This window comes from Hevea brasiliensis, chromosome 9 (assembly GCF_030052815.1).
Source record: "Hevea brasiliensis isolate MT/VB/25A 57/8 chromosome 9, ASM3005281v1, whole genome shotgun sequence".
NCBI classification, from domain to species: Eukaryota; Viridiplantae; Streptophyta; class Magnoliopsida; order Malpighiales; family Euphorbiaceae; genus Hevea; species Hevea brasiliensis.
The window spans coordinates 12246672-12263755 of record NC_079501.1 but is presented as its reverse complement, the minus strand read 5'-3'; the positions used below and the strand labels follow the sequence as shown (position 1 = coordinate 12263755).

At 35.2% G+C, this 17084-nt stretch overlaps 2 protein-coding genes across 9 annotated transcripts; both read right to left on the bottom strand.

The window, feature by feature from the left end:
* Positions 1-414: 414 nt before the first annotated feature.
* On the bottom strand, positions 415-9910 carry LOC110658099 (pentatricopeptide repeat-containing protein At4g28010). 5 transcript variants are annotated; one of them, XR_002495513.2, is made up of 4 exons: positions 7711-9910; positions 1811-1856; positions 1201-1251; positions 415-1121 (listed from the first exon to the last, which is right to left on the bottom strand). XR_002495513.2 is itself a non-coding variant. In XM_021815651.2 (3 exons), the coding sequence occupies exon 1, from the start codon at positions 9782-9784 to the stop codon at positions 7712-7714; it is 2073 nt and encodes a 690-aa protein (XP_021671343.2). In that variant the 5' UTR covers positions 9785-9910; the 3' UTR covers positions 415-1251; positions 1811-1856; position 7711. The 5 variants fall into 5 exon arrangements, 4 of the variants coding, with proteins under 4 accessions (XP_021671343.2, XP_021671417.2, XP_021671480.2 ...); XM_021815651.2 differs by having other exon boundaries at positions 415-1251; XM_021815725.2 differs by having other exon boundaries at positions 415-1203.
* A 1613-nt stretch (positions 9911-11523) lies between these two features.
* Positions 11524-17084, bottom strand: LOC110658353 (pentatricopeptide repeat-containing protein At1g62350). 4 transcript variants are annotated; one of them, XM_058152913.1, is made up of 4 exons: positions 14939-15244; positions 14698-14822; positions 13519-13989; positions 11524-12370 (listed from the first exon to the last, which is right to left on the bottom strand). In XM_058152913.1, the coding sequence occupies exons 3-4, from the start codon at positions 13909-13911 to the stop codon at positions 11960-11962; spliced, it is 804 nt and encodes a 267-aa protein (XP_058008896.1). In that variant the 5' UTR covers positions 13912-13989; positions 14698-14822; positions 14939-15244; the 3' UTR covers positions 11524-11959. The 4 variants fall into 4 exon arrangements, with proteins under 4 accessions (XP_058008896.1, XP_021671647.2, XP_058008893.1 ...); XM_021815955.2 differs by having other exon boundaries at positions 14758-14822; XM_058152910.1 differs by lacking the exons at positions 14698-14822; positions 14939-15244 and adding an exon at positions 16876-17084.

Sequence of the window (17084 nt, the reverse complement as noted above, 5' to 3'; positions counted from 1 at the left end):
TATCTGGAAAAAATAAATCATTGAGGACATATTTACGTAATTAATCGGAATTCTTTAACGAAGTTGTGAGTTAATCAGATGCAAAGGTCAGAATCTCTAGCGCGAGGGTAAAAATTATGTTTTGGCTTCGTTAAATAGGACACCAAAGCGAAGATGAATAAAGCCTCTAGGATTAAGGCATGGGTACATTTAGGCTTTAAATTCCCACATCGACAAAGAAGAGAATATGGGAGATCAACGCACACCTTACAAAGTTCGCAAAAACTTTGCTGCCAAAGAACGCAGATGCGTGGTCAGCACAGGATTCTCTTCAATTTGGTGGGAGGCACACAAAATTAGTTTTAATATTATTTTCATAATGAGAGAAATTATTTTGATAAGAAGTTTATCATGCAAATTTACTTGGGAAGCAGATTAACATGAAAAAAATCTGAATGTTCCATTCAACTGAATCGATAGAAAAGGACTGATGTCATCTAGTTTAGTGGAGGACCCATTCCCTCCCTAAATACATTCACCATCCATACATTTACAATGACTAGCTGATGTTCAACCAGCTTAGCTTCCTGTCAAATGCATTGGAAAAAAAAAATACAGAGGATATGTTGCCTGAATTTCTAGGAGATGCAACCAAAAATAAGAATGCTTCAGATGGAGGTTTTCCAAATCCATTTCCAGAATGATATCCAAAATCTCCATACTAGCTGCTACGTTGTGCTATGCCACAACAGCAAGAGCCTCAAAAAATGTGCCTTTGTAAGGATAGGCTTTAGCAGGCGCCATTGCCCATTGCATGTGCATGTTTGAATCTATTCAAACCAATCCAGAACTTCCTCTCCATCCGCACAGCCACTTATAACATAGATCTTGAATTTCCTTTCCCAACTCCAAGCATTCCTACTTGAGCTGCCACTATTTTTCTGTTCATTCAAGATGCATCTAAGCTGGACTTATCAGAAGATGGGGATTATTTTCCTTTCTTTAAAACACAACTTGATGCTATCATCCCACAGAGAACCCAGATATTGTTCCACTGACCCAACATTAAGATTGTCAGAATCCAATCTCATCAATACCCACTGGTACCAATCCAAAATCCAGTCACCTTTCACCAATCAACACTGAAAAAAGACATGATTTGAGAAGCCTGCTACTTTTGTCCAATCATACCATAAAATTCCACTTGAAAATGTTTATTACCTGCTGCATAACATAATTCATCACAAGTTCAATTCTTCTCCCTTCCCCTCCCTGACAAAAAAAAATTGTAAACAGCAGTAATCATCCCTATGGTCAATGATGTCCAATACAGTTCATTTCTCTACTTTGAATAATTGTACAGGCCATCCCCAAAATGAATATTACAGTGAATATAATTCCATTCATGATCCACTACTGCAATTAAATAACAGAACGCAACCATCTAAACTTTAGAAAATGCACTGACAACTTTCCAAGTAAAACAGTTTCCACAATCCATTCTAGGTTCATTATGCAGTAATTAAAGAAGTAATCTATTTAATTTAGGAAGACCACAGGGATAAAAATTTCATGGCGATAATTCAAAATTTGCAACGAGATGATAAAATTTAAAGGCAATAGTTATTATAGAAGTGAGATAATATCATAATGAATTAATTGATCATAGTTATTATAGAAGTGAGATAATATCCTACAATGCTTAAATTCCTAAGCCTATTCCCTACAAAACAAACAAAGTCCAAGTAAACCAAAACAAACTAATAAGACTCCCCCACAAATGCATGGAAACAGAATTATAGGCACAAACCCAAATAGCAGAGAGATTTACCTGGATTAGGCAAAAAATCAAGGCCAACACTTAATGAGACACAAATCTGCACAATTCAGAAACAGAGTAGTCCTTTAGACAAAAGGCCATTCAAATTCATTAGGGAAGAAGAAAAGAGTTGGGGGAGCTGAAAAGTAACTAAATGCTCCATTTCCAGGATAGGACCAAAACAATGTATGAAATTCAATATACAAGATGAAAGAAACAGAAGATAATTAGATGCAAATCATGGAACAATGGAAAACTAATTTATCAAATAGAAAGATATAAAGCCAATAAAATCTCTGCAACACAATTCCTCCCTGCTTTGGATCACAGCCAAAGAGAATGAAGAATAGACATTCAATGACCACGAAAAACTTCTGTTATATATATATATATATATATATGCAAAAGAGGATGTCATGGCCTGCATCACAACTGCTCAACTGGGCAGTTATTGGGGTCATTCGCTCACTAGCAAAATGCAATATAGAATAGCTATATACAGTCACACCAGAATAGCATATCTATTTGGCTATATGTGTATCATCCTGTAGGAAGCATCGCTTGAGATTCGTGTGGCATAAAAAAAGTCAAACAAGCTCCATTTCTTTAAACTACAATCTTCATTACGGTTAAGAACCTACTCCCATCACCTGCCAGGTGCATTGTCTCTGTTGAACACTTATGGTGTCAAGAGATTATCGACTTTTGGCTATATTGCATGGTGTCGCAAGGGATTTTGCGGTCGCCTGGACGAACACTCACCGAAGTGGGAAAAGTGAGGAGTCGCCACTTTAATTTTGAGGGAAATTAAAGAAAACCATTTGTGAAAGTTAAAATAAAACCACTTCAAAAACAGAGATTCTAGGTTCGGGGTCTGTAAACGGGTGGGGAAGGTGTTAGACACCCCATCTCGTCCCTCAACGAGGGTAAGCAGATTTAACTTCACGTTCTTCATAGTTAGGAGGGTTTGAATGGAAATGTTAATCCTTTTGACCGAAAGGAATGTTTAATTTTTCACTAATCCGGATCACCCAGATACATAAGTAAATGAGACAACCTTAGTGAGTTGCTGTTGCGTGTTAATTTTATTTCAGGGAGAATCATCTTACGTATTTGTTAAAATTTAATTTGGGAATCGGATAAGAACTCTCCTCCGATCTCCTTTAAATATTTATTAAAATTTTTTAAGCTTGAGAATCGGATAAGAACTCTCCTCCGATCTCTTTTTAAATATTTGATAAAACTTTTAAGTGAGAACCGGATAAGAACTCTCTTCCGATCTCCTTTTAAATGTTTATTAAAATTTTTAAGTGAGAACCGGATAAGAACTCTCCTCCGATCTCCTTTTAAATATTTATTAAAATTCTTAAGTGAGAACCGGATAAGAACTCTCCTCCGATCTTCTTTTAAATATTTATTAAAATTTTTAAGTTTGAGAATCGGATAAGAACTCTCCTCCGATCTCTTTTAAATATTTATTAAAATTTTTTAAGTGAAAACCGGATAAGAACTCTCCTCCGATCTCTTTTATTTTAATAGGAATCGGATAAGGATTTTTCCGATCTCTCAAAACTTGATTACAGCTACCCGTCACGAAGTCCTAGAACTAAGGGTTTTGGCATTTAAAGACGCAGGGGCTCGGAATAAGGCTTCTTTTAACTCATTGGTACCTTGTAACCAGTCAGGGGATACCAAACCGAATTTTCCGACCTTCCTATGTGGTCGCCTTACCAGTACCTTTTGATACCCGATCTATCCCATTTATCTATCTTAAGGTTCGGTTTTACTCTGCCTTGTGTCGTCTTACTCAATTGTCTTTTGTATTATTCTAGTGATTCGGCCTTACTATTTTCCCGACTTATTGTTTAGACATTTCATTGTTTTAAAGAGACCCTTAAGATACAGTTATCTACATTTTATCCGACCACTTATATGCTACTCGAGACTAGAAGACCTACGCTCAGAAATAATAAAGATTAACAAAAAGAATGGACTGATCAACAAAGAAGTAAACCTGAGAGTAACCTTTCGGTATTCTTTAGCGCAATATAAACTAAGAAAAAACTACGTACATAAAAGAACAAAGGAAATACGTAAAATGAAAATGAGCACTTAATAAAATGGCAATACGAGCACTCACCTATAGGGAGCCAAATCTACTAAACTAAGTATGGAATCACAAAACGTAATAGAACTGTAGGTTGGTAACCGGAAGGTTAAGGTCTGCCTTGAAACGAAAGATGCTCTGCTAAAATGCAATCGGGTCGAAATAATACCCGAGTTTAAATGAGGTTGAGCCTGGACAATGGGAGTGGAACTAAAGAAAACAAAGAGCTGAAAATGAGAGCACCACAGGATAATGAACGAACTGAAAATAGAGAGTTTCAGTATTCAAGAATTCCTTTTGCAAGAAAACACTTTAGAAAACTGGTTTCAAAAGTTTTTCTTATGAACGCTAAAAAAAATAGCAAAGTAACGAACTGAATTAAGTTTCAGAGTTCTTCCACTATAGTCACCGCTCTCTTTTTTCTTTCCTTTTTTTTTTGAACAGTTTTTCATGCAGGTATTTATAGGAATCGGGTGCTCCCCATGGAGGGTCAGGATCTGTTTTGAGGGAGATGGAGGGTTAAGATTTTGAAGAACATGATCTAAGGGCTCGGGAATTAAAGAGAATCAGAACGGACGACTGGGATCCCTTCCGGAGTATTTGTCCTTTTCTCTCTTCTAATCTGACGGCCCAAAATTTATTGTCAAGAGCGATCCGAGGGCTAGGAGTGAAAGGCGCTGATCTTGTCGTTTTCTTCTTTGATCCGAGGGCTCCGAGCTCGTCCTTACAAGTAAGATCAACAGTGGAGATTAGGATGTACAGCGCTGTCCTAACGTACTCTGGCACATGTCAGTAATGCGGGCGATTCTGGGGCGTGCAGTTGAGATTTCACCTGCAACGCTTTAACTACCTCAGCTCTGATTATGGCGATAATCGGCAGGAGCTGTCTTATTCTCTTTGTCTTCCGACCTCCCCTCCTTTTCGGTCTTTTCAACGTGATCCTTTTCCGATCTCTCATACCGGGTTCCTCTCTTCCGATCTCTCCTGACACGCTCTCTTCCGATCTTTCATGCCGGTCTCCCTTCTACCGATCTTTACCACACCAGTCTTCCTTTTTATCGGGTTCAGTCCAGTCAAAGCATTTATTTCCCTCAATTCTCGAGGCGTCCACTTCGTTTTCTGCTTGCAATAAATGCTCAAATTTTCCTATATATATTCCTTCAACTGGAAAGCCCTACCTCATTTGACTTTCTCCCCTATTCTCCTCATTTTCTTTGTTCTAGCTGCTCCGGCAACAATCCCGGACAAAATGACCGCTTTTAATCTTTCTCCGGTTGTCCTCTTTGTTCCTTGCCTGAAAATTTACGATCCCGGTGATCGAAAAATCATGATGACCTTATCTGATGGCAGTGAGAGAACTGGACTAATTAACCCATCTGGATTGAGGACCTCGATCGTGCCGATCTCGAATCGGTCGCCCGATATAATCGGCGAACTTGTTTCGGGCGAGAAGACTGCTAATATTCCCCTCAACACCGGTGACTGCTCTTTGGCGTTCATCTGACTCCTCTCCACACTGGGTGTTAAAATGCCTCGGCTTTGAGCGGTAACTTTGATGACGACCTCTCTCATTCTCATGAGAGTCATAGTCCCTCCAACCGGTCTCCTGGTCAAACACATCTTTTGACTCAGCCACGAAACTAGGCTTTGACATAGGCCTTTTAGATAGGATGTTCCACCGGTCTCTAAAGATCGCCCTTATGATGTAATCAGACCTTTAATGTAATCAGACCTTTAATGTAATCCGATCTTTAGAGATCGCCCAAATGATGTAATTAGACCTTTAATGTAATCCGATCTCCAGAGATCGCCCAAGTGATGTAATCAGATCTTTTCGGAAATAAAATTTATTTTGACAACTGTCGTTCGCTCAGAACTACATATCACAAATTGAGGGGCGAATGAAGTTCTATGAGGATAAGCTGGCCGAACAGGCTCAAGTTCTGGCCGAGCGAGATCATGTTCTTGAAGAAGTGCAAGCGCTCCGGGCCGATGAAGCTGCTCAACTCGCCTATCTTGCTGAGGAGCTCAAGGCGAAAGAAGAAGAAATGGTGACCGGAGTGGCCAGATCTCCTGCCCGAGCTCAAGAAGCGTTATCCCAAGGAGGACTTATCCTGGATGGCCAACCTGGCTCCCGAGGACGAAGGTGAGGATAGCGAGGAGGAGGCTGAAGGTGAGAGAGAAAATGAACAACATGTAGCCCCCAGCCGAATGACTTGTATAAATTTTGAAATGAAATGAAAGTTCCCCTTTTGTTCAATGATTGATTGTGATCGGAAAGTTTCTAAATTGTATAAGCACTTGATTGTTTGAACATATTAGAACGATAACTGAAAGTGATTATTAATCTAAGTATAAGAGATCGGAAAACACAATATGCATAAGATCAGTTACAAAATGGGACTTAATTAAAATTAGAAATTTGGCTTTGAACACTTAAGATCGGGATCATCTTTAAACCGAGTCGAAACCTTTATCATTCTCAAATTTTTAAATGAGAGACCGGCAATAAGACTGGTGGTACGAAGGCCTAATGTTGGTTCAATCTTTTTTTTGACAAGAAAGATCGAAAATATAATTAAATGATCAGGGGACTCGAGAATTGGTTTGAGGGATCGGTGAGGCTTTAAATGACCTGGAGACTTGGTATTAATTAAATTCCTTTTGAGGAGAGATCGGAAGTGTGGTCGGTTGGCAAAGGGGACTGTGTTGGGGATCGGCTTCAAAGTTTATTAATTTTGGGGGATCGGCCAAAATATGGTGTCGACACATGGAGTGGTAGAGAACCAACTCTTTGCCTTTGGCAGGTCAGCACTTTCTTCCAGTCCGGTCATTCCACACAACAAAGCTAAGGAACTAAGTAGCGAAAGGAAGGATGACGGCTAATTCAATTGCTTTTTTTCCTCTCAACTTTATCCTTGAAAATACAAGAAGAAGGGAGGAGGTGGGGGGAGGGGGGGGGGGCACAGAGGGGGGTCACAGCTCACAGAGAAGGTGGTGGAAGAGGCAAAGTAAATTATAATAATCACCCTAAAAGAATCAATAACAAGAACAGAAATTACTCATATGCCAGTGAAATATACATCAAACCATGTTTGCATACATGAACATGACCACAGTCCTATAATTTTCTCTGATTTGGAAATTGTATGAGACCATATGTCATCTCAATACCGGTGCTAGTATGCATTACATCCCACTGTAAGCTAAGATGATGCCCACTTCCAGATAGGTTCCATGACAATGCCTTTGACTGGGTTGAAGTTAATTTTTAAGGAAAATTTTATTAAGGGTGCATTGATGGAGGATTGTGTTAAGTGATTTGAGAAGTTTGTTGGCATTTGCTTTCTTGTTACTTTTTTTTTCTGTTTTTAGTTGAATGGAGTGGTTTTGGATTGAATTTGGTTTGTGGTTTTCTAGCTGTAATGACAGTGTGAGAGAGTTTTTTTCCTTTTTTTCCTTTCTTTTTGGGTGGTGGGGTGGGTAGAGAGAGAGCGAGCGAGAGAGAGAGAGAGAGAGAGAGAGAGAGAGAGAGGAGAGTTTGAATAAAATTGTTTTTTCATCTTTATGTAACAGCAAAAAATAGTCTTCTTCAATGGAGGATGTTATTTAACATAATGAACTCATGTGGAATATTCAATTCACTCTTAAAAAGTAAAGTATCTAAGCATGTATTTTGACAAAACTTGGGAGGGGAGTTGTTAGGAGATTACTCTAATTTCTACACTTCAAAAGCAATCTTCAAGGATAAAGTCAAAAGTCAAATCACAGAAAAATCCAGAACTCAAAATAATATTGGATTTACCTTAGAGAGGATCATGGGGGATAGAATCTTGTATTTTCATCAGCAACTCATTGCACGAGATGCTTGTCCCTTCTGATATTTCTGGGGCAAATGTTGGCAAGAGCTTCACTACATCAGCACCCAGTGAACTATGACACAGACAATTCAAGATGGTATTTATCATTTTTGGGTCAAGAACAATTTTCTCATCTGCCATTTGTCGAAGCAAATTTATAATCTCTTCTGCTTCATCTTGTGAGCTAAAACCTTTAAGTAATGAATCATACACATGGATACTTGGCTTAAAGCCAGATGAAATCATTCTATCAAAAGCTAGTTTAGCCTGTTCCAGTTGTCCAAGTTTTGAGAACCTATTTATTATTATGGAGTAGGTAAAAGCATCAGGAGTCAAACCCATTTGAAACATGTCCTTCAGTAACTCTTCCGCAGATTGAATATTCCCTGCTTTCAGAGTCCCATCAATCAGTGTATTAAAAGTGATGATATCCAATTCATAGTTTGAGTTCCTCATTTCTTGAAACAACTTCCTTGCTTGCTCCAAGCTGCTCTCCTTGCACAAGTATGTAATCAACATATTGTAATCAAACAATGTAGGGCTACTCCTAGAGGCTCTCATTCTAGTAAAAAGTCCTTTTGCAACATTAAGCATGCCCATTTTACAAAATCCAGAAATCAGGATGCTGTAGGTAAATGAGTTTGGAACAAATCCCAACTCATGTATGCGTTTCCATAGTTGCATAGCCTCGCAAATTTTTCCAGCCTTTATATATTCCCCAATCAAAATATTATAAGTTATCAAATTACCAGAGATCCCCCTCTCAATCATCATATTATAAATCTCAGCAGCCTCATCAAGCTGATCTTCCTTGCAAAGCCCTTGAATTAGACAGTTAAATGTAATCACATCTGGCTCAATATATTTTACATCCTTCAAGACTGCACTAAAAAGTTTCATTGCCTCATCAACCTTACCATTATTGCAAAGTCCCATCAGCAAGGTATTACAAGAAACCACATCCGGTTTCTTCCCCTTCTCCAACATCATTTCAAAGATTTTACAAGCATCACCAACAAGGCCCTCCTTGCATAGTCCACTTATTAGAACATTATATGTTACAACACTAGGCTCTTCACCCCTTCCCAGCATCAATTTAAACAAATCGACGGCCTTAGTTGTCTTTCCATCTTTGCAAAGTCCAGAAATCAAACAAGTATAAATATGAACATCAGGGCGAATCCCACTTGCCATCATAGTATTTAACATACCAGTGGCTTCCTTCCACTGCCCAATCTTACAATAGCCACCAACAAGTACCCCATAGACAATAACATTCGCCTCCAATCCCTTTCTTTTCATATTCTCCAACAAACCCTTGGCCTCTTCTACTCTACCATCCTTGCAGAGACCATCCATCAAATTACAGTATGTAACTACATCCGGTTCAAAATTGGTTCCCTCCATCTCAACTAACAAGTCTAACGCATTTTCTAAACGTTTCTCTGTGCAAAGTCCCTTTATAATCGTACTATAACTAACATTGTCTGGCAAAACATGACTCCTTTTCATCTCGCTAAATAAATCCAAAGCCTTAAAAACTTCACCATTTCTACACAAACCCTTTAACATCAGATTCATAACATAGGAGCTAACAACAAAACCACGCTTTAGTATCAAACTCAATACTCCAAAAGCAAACTTGAGCTCATGGGTATGCACAAAACAATCAATTAAACGACTCAAAGATACAAAACTAGGCAAAATACCCGCATTGGTCATCTTATTATAAGCAGAAAAGGCCAATTCGTATTTTTTAGACTTTACCAGGGACTCCACAAGATAATTACAGGCTGACTGAGAAGGCAAGTGGCTGGAATCGATAGCTCGGTGAAAGAAAGAAACTGCTTCAGTGAACTGAGAATTGGGTGCCTCACAAAGAAATCTCAGTTGGACTTCTAAATCAGAGTGCGAAGAGAGGGATGGGGACAAACAGAAGAGCTTCCTGTCGATGTGAGAAGGAATACAATTGTTGGGGCATGAAATGCAAAGTGATCTTTTGATCATTTTCGAGTGCATACTGAAATTTGAAAAAATCAGATAATATATAGTGTTGTTGCAATTTCTTGCAACACGCAAATTGGATCAAACCGAAAGGGCGAAGGGTTTATCAAGGGGAGGAGCGAAAGAACAATAAAGATGTGTCTATAATTTTATGGTTACAAAGAAAGTATACATAAAATTTTGCAATTCCTCTCATTTAGTAAAATATTACTTTTATTTTTAAAATATTTAATTAAGCAAAATTAATAAACTTAAAAAAATAAAATTTTTTTCAATATTTTAAATTATTATAATTTTTTAAGACATTTTAAATTAAAAAAACAAAATATTAGATATATATACTTTATTTAATTTTATTTTTAATATTATTAAAATTATTTTATGCGTTTTTATATGAAAAATTTTTATTTTATTATTAAATTAATAAAATTTTCATAATTAACTACTTTATAAAAAAAATTATTTTATAAAAATATAATAAGTTCATTAAATCACCTTATTTTATGTAATCAAATAATTTTACTTTATTTTAGATCAAGTAATGAATGGCTACTTTTAAAAATATATTTACCTTATTTTGTAAATCATAATGTTTTTAATTATATAAAAATATAGACTAGTAATAAAAAATAATAATAGAGATGGTATACCATATAAACATAGGTTGATTTACTAATACCTATGTATGTTAAATTCAACACAATCTATAATTTTTTTTAAATTATTTAGCAATTTGATATGTAATATGTTACACATTTCTGAATGCAGCTCTTTATAAATTTGATAAGAAGCAAATATTTGAATAAAAAATAAAATAAAATAAAGCAGATTTTAGACTTATTTTTATTTTATTTAGGTGTAAGGATTATGTCTTTTTTCATGACATTGATTTGGGATCGGCAATATTAAGAGGTATTTAGTAGATTACCAAACTACTTTGAAGGAAGCTCGAATTGTTAAACCACAGAAGCATATGAATTGTTTTAGCGTAATTTCAACATATATTTTTTACCTTGAGACACCTTGGCATTTTTTTTTTCATTGGTGAAAATAGATGCAGTGCAAAATCAAGCTCAGAAAAAGTTCCCAACATCAATTGCATTAATCGCCTATAAACTGCTAAGAGGGTGAAAATTCCCAATTCGAGGTGCACAAATCTTCTTAAAAAAAAAAAAAAAAAAAATCTTCTTCAAATGGCTTTGATATTTGGTCCGTGCAAACGATTCAAATTGAGTTATTTTATTTACATACACTCTAAAATTTTAAATATCATATTAAAAAGAATTGTTTTAACAGCCAGGTTCAAGTATCCATAGATAAAAATTAGACTACCTCGCATTCTCGCTAACTTGTAAAAGGCCTACTCACATTCAAATTTTTAACTCGAAGCACAAAAAGGTTAAATCAACAAGTGTTCATCCTTCTCCTGCATAGTTATACATCATCATTGTGTCCCAATGTAGGAGATATTGCAGTCTTCACCTTGCAAATGAGGAGACTAATTATATAATTTGAACCTGCGATCTACAAAAGACAATGGAGGAGAAGGATGTTTCTGTTGTGTGAACTGGTAAACTCCAAATCATAATGGAACTTTTTCATTTCACTAAAACTCACTGCACAATAAAGCCATGATAAAGACAAATCACTTCATGTTTATGAGATGGTCCAAATGCAAGAAATGTGACCTCTAACTTACTTTTAATAATATATATATATATATATATATATATATGCGAAGAGAAATAAATAGATTATACAAATCTTAAAGCTTCATTAAATACCACGTATTTTTGGTTCAGCACTCCACTGCTTCATAAATTGAAAATAAAAACTTAATTTTAGATACCATGTCTTGCCTAAGGAGCATCAGAAAGGGTAAAACGCACATTGCACACGACGCTACAAGACTCGAGAGTGAGACACCCTTGAGTAAGTTCAATGACACCATGAAGGAGTACAAGCTTCAACCATATGTAGGAAGCCATCTATTCCTACTAGCACTGCCAACGGTAGGTTTCTGCAAGACCAAGCATCATTGGTGGAGAAATAGATATGCTGCATGCACCTCTACCACCTTCTAATCATCTCCACTTCACTTCCCCTACTAGCACTGCCAATGGCAGGATTCTGCAAGACCAAGCATCATTGGTTGAGAAATAGATATGATGGATGCACCTGTACCACCTTCTAATCATCTTCACTTCCCCTATCTTGATCTTCAAACAAGTCTTCAGCTGGGTCATAAACAATCATATTTGGGAAAAGTTCTAAGAAGTCATCTTTCACCTTCTCTCTTAAATCTGGGTATGGAAGGAGCCCCTTTAAGATCACCCGAAAAGGCAAGGATAAAGGAAGATCAGGCGATTGTCTCATCTCCTCATATATGTCCATTGCTTCTGACGGTAGTCCACTGTCTAAGAATGCTCTAATGATGTCACCAAAGGTATGCTGGTCAAATAAAACTCCCTCTCTCTTCAAATCTTGCCAAACCAGCTTCACTTCATCAACCTTCCTGTTTCTTGCAAGCATCATAAGCATGTCCCTGTAGAAGAACATATCTGGCCGATACCATATTTCTTTACGCACTACATTATATAACTGAAAAATATACAAATATGTTTAGTTAATATTTCATGTGCTAAATGGAAAGAGGAAGGAGGGAGGGGGGGAGTTAAAAATTATGGAAAAATCATAACCAGGGTTCATAATTGTGCTTCTTTTCATAAAAAAAGATTATCCAAAATTTCAAAAAAATATTAACTTTTCCCCCTTGTCTTCTTTATACTAATTGGAAAGCAGTGATTGCTCATGCTTTTGGCAAAAATGGTGCATTGCCTTTAAACAATTCAGAATTCAGATCAAGTGAAACAGCTATCTCAATTTCATGGTACAATCAATCAGTCACAACATCAGAAATTATTTGTCAAATGTTTCATAAAATTGATATCTACCAGATATATCTCATCTGCATCATATACTACAGCACTGAACTTTAGTATCTAGTACAAAAATCACTTCCACAGATCCAAAATGATAAATTGGTAAATTCTTTCTTTAATTAATTAAGGCAAACTAAGAATACAAACTTCAACTGCATCCTCTTATTCATCACAGTTTCCATCTTAGACCATTTACCATATAGGTGGTGAAAGTTGCTGTCAACAATATGAAGACTCGGTGGTTTATACATTCCTTAGTTCAGGCCATACTTAATGTTAAAAGCATACAAGAAAGCAAATCACAAAGAGAATGAAATTAAAATGAACATATTCCATTTTAAAAAACTACAAATTAAGAAACATAATAATTCAATGGCAAACAATGAGTTCCAAAGAAAAGCAATAAACAAGGATTCCTCCACTTACATCTTATTCCTCAATCATTTATCAAAAATCGCAAAACCAATTAAGGAAAAAAAAAAAAGGATTCAAATCCAATATAATGGGTTTGGCTTACTAATACATATTTCTTCAATAATTTTATCCACAAAATCTTAACAATACAATTATTATTTTTTTTTTTGAAGAAATAAATCCACATTCATCATTTCTCCATCATTAAAATTATTTGCAGTTTTCAAAAGAAAAAAAATTACCCAAATGCTAAAAGTTTGACAATTCTTGTCTTTAGTTTTGTCAGAAGTCAAACAAAGCCTTAGTTTCATTTCCCATATTCTCCATGCTAGCTCAGCAACCAAACAAAAGATAAATATATAAATAAAAACTAAAACAGAAACAGAAACAAACCTTCATGCAAAGAAAAACCTGGTCTTGCCTCTGAAACTCAGCAAGAACAGCGACAAGATCAGACTTGAGCAAGCGAGAAACATGGGATTTCATGAATCGATCAAGCCGGAGAGGGTCTGATTGGAGTCGCTTGAGCTCCTTGGCCACAATTAACCCTTCTTTTCCCATCTCTTTCTTCCGCCTCCATATAGACAAGCTAGGCTTGGAGGCCAAATTTGAAATGTGGTGCAAAAGAACAAGCAACTGAAGTTGCTGCTGCTTTTGGTGTTTTATGGAAGTGATTTTAGAAAACTGATGGGTCAGGAAAGGAAGGTTTTTGAGAGGGGAATGGGAGAGTGAAGGTGTTTTAGATGATGATGTTCTCCAAAGAAAATTTGAAGCAATACGCCACATAGAACCGGGAAGCCTAGCCCTCTACTATAAAATGTTCTTCTACCTCCTTCCCAAGGAAGGAAAGCAACAAGCATGGATCTGAAAGCACAAAAACAAAGAACCTATTTAGACACAGTTAAAGGCTTCTCTGGTTGCTTTGTTTTTAACTTATTTTAACTCTACTTTGTTTATAGGCATTCATGTTACAAAAACCAGAGTTACCATAGATATTACCTATTTTTCCGAGTTTGAATTTTACGCCAAGATTATAAATGAGTTATTTTCTTTCTTTCTGAATCTCTTAATTTCCATGTGGATGATTTCCTTTTGATTGGATATAAAAAAGAAATACAACACATAAAAATCGATTTATTATATTATCTTATAACAATAAAAAAAAAAAGAGTAAATCACACATAAAGTCAGCACTATTAATGCTCCAAGCAAATACCCTTTCTGAACACAAATTAATTGCAAAAAGATTAAAAAAATAATAAAAAAAGTCAAAAAGAAAAAAAAAAAACACAAAACTATATGAAATCAAATAAATCATGAATAGATTCATAATCACACAAACATAACTGAAATTAACTATCAAGTTTATTATAAACAAAAACAATAATCTTCCAACTTTTGACATAATTCAAAAAGTTAAAAAAAAAAAATTATGAATAAATTCATAAACAAAAACAAATTTTGACAAATTATCAATCAAGAGAGCTAAAATGTAGTTGAAATTGAATGTGGAATCGATGAAACTGCCAAGTTGGAGTCATTGAACATAATGATGCATAAGGCATAACTAACCTCAATTTATCAAGTGCAGAACTATAAGAAACGAATGGGATTCAGCACTTCAACCTCTACCTCAAAGATATTGGAATAAATTCAATTCCATCACATTGCTAATGGAGCTTATCAATTTTCCAGTCCTAGCCATTAACAAGATCCATAATTTTGGTACCTCAGTTTCACATTTTTTTTTCCTTCATAATACCAAGTTAAACCAAAAAAAAAAAAGAAAGATATAAGGGAAGAAAGGAGATACATGCAGCGGTGTAAGGTAGATGCTGTGAACAGTATGGACTGTGGAGACTGCCTGCATCAATGAGAAGATTTTAACTTGAACTACTGGCAATCGACAGAGGTGATCGATAGAGGGAATCAATTGGAGGCAGAAAGAACAGAGACGGACTGGAGGCCGAGAGAGGTGGTGGATACTGGCGAGGTTAGTGGTGGCCAGAAGGACTGAAAGAGAGGAAGTCAGGATGAGGGATAGAACCCAGAGGGACTGAGTCTCAGAGCGTGAGAAAGGGGCAATAGGGCATACTGCAGTCAGGTTTTAGTTTAGGGTTGCATAACACAGCGTTTATCAATTGGATAATTGTGGTTTTTTAATCTAAAAATTTGAGATTTATAAATTGTATTGAAACTGAATATTTGCCTGATAAAAAAAATGCTAAAATTTATAAATTTTAGAAAATTTTTTATTCATCTAAACTTTTATTTTAAAATATTTTGTTAAATCTATTATTTTAAATGAATGAAAAATTTATTGATAATTTAAAGCTTTTGAGCTTGCTAATAAATATCAAACCCAATAGCAAATCTTTATCGGATAAATATATTATTATGGATAAATATAAGTTTTTCATTCATAATGATAATTTTGTAATCTGAGTATTCCTTCAAAATTTCTAAAAAATTCACTAAGAGAATATAGTTTAGCACATTAGTATAAATGAGCTCAACATGCATTTTACAACTCAACAGCAAACTAGTTTGATTCGACTATCCGGATACTTGTTAGATACTTTTAACATGCATTCTAATTAAATCAAAACTATAGTTAGAGATTTTAATTATTAATGCGTGTATTTATAGGAAATTCTCTCAATTCAAAAGTTACTATAAAAAATTTTTAAAAAATAAAATTGAACCAAATTATTTAATAAACTAAATCAAGATTTTAAATCATAATGATTCGATCTAATAAATCAATTCAAACTAAATAATATCTACCATTAACGATAACAAGCATGATGAATCTTATTGTCTTACCGAGTTTACATATGAAATATGCTAATTATTAGATATATTAGAAACATAAAAAAAATAGTATTATCTCTCTCATAAAAAAGTAGGTTCTCTTTATAATATAAAGAGTCTCACATTATTGTGAGAGATTATACACGTCCACTAGCTGCAACTAGTCTTTGACAATTAAAGAAAATTTCATCATATTTTTTCCCAAATAAAATTAAAACATTTTAATATTTTTTTAACTGTCTCTGAAATTTAAATTTTTATTTAAGTTCCAACTTATAATATTTCAAATAAAACAAAATTTAAATTATTATTTATTAATTTGAAGAACCATTTTAAAATATATGGTGAATTTTAACCTGTTATTCAATGTAGTGTTTAAAAATAGGATAATTTTAATGTTCAAATTTGACTGATATATTAATCTTTAGGATTATAAAAATTAAAATAAAAAATATTTTATATATAAATTAAATAGCACACACTCATTGTTTGGCAAACTCGATCATAGTCTAGATCACTGGATCAAAATAGACCGAAATCAAATCAAAATTGAGACCAAACTATAATTGAACCCGAAATGAAATCGGGACACTAAACTGCACACAACACAAGTCACAGCTCACAGAAGTTCACAATAAAAATATTATCAATATAAATAGACTAGCTAAAATTGATAAAATTATTATCAATGCAGATATGAAATTGTACTTCTATTTCACCGAAAAAATTTTGCAAGTTCAAAAAAAAAAAATTCTGCTTTCCAAAATTATGAGAAAAAAAAAAGAAAAAATTAATTGTGAGAAGTAAACTTAAACCTTGTATAAATTGACAATAAATGGACTCACAAGTCACAGCTCTCAGCCTCTCAGAACTCAAGTTACTCAACAACAGAACAATATAAGATAATAATAAAGAAGGTTTGTGTGAAGGATGAACCTGGAATCGACAAGAAGAGGAGACGAGGCGACAATCACGAGGAGAAAGAAGCGATGAGCTGCAGAGAGAGGGCAGAGGACTGGAGGAGGCGGGGCACGGGCTATCGGGCAGAGACGAGACGAGACGAGACAAGAGGGCCCGCGGGAATGCCACGCAGTAAGAAAGAGGGAGGAGAATATCTGGTTTTAGTGATTTTGGGGTCCCTGCCT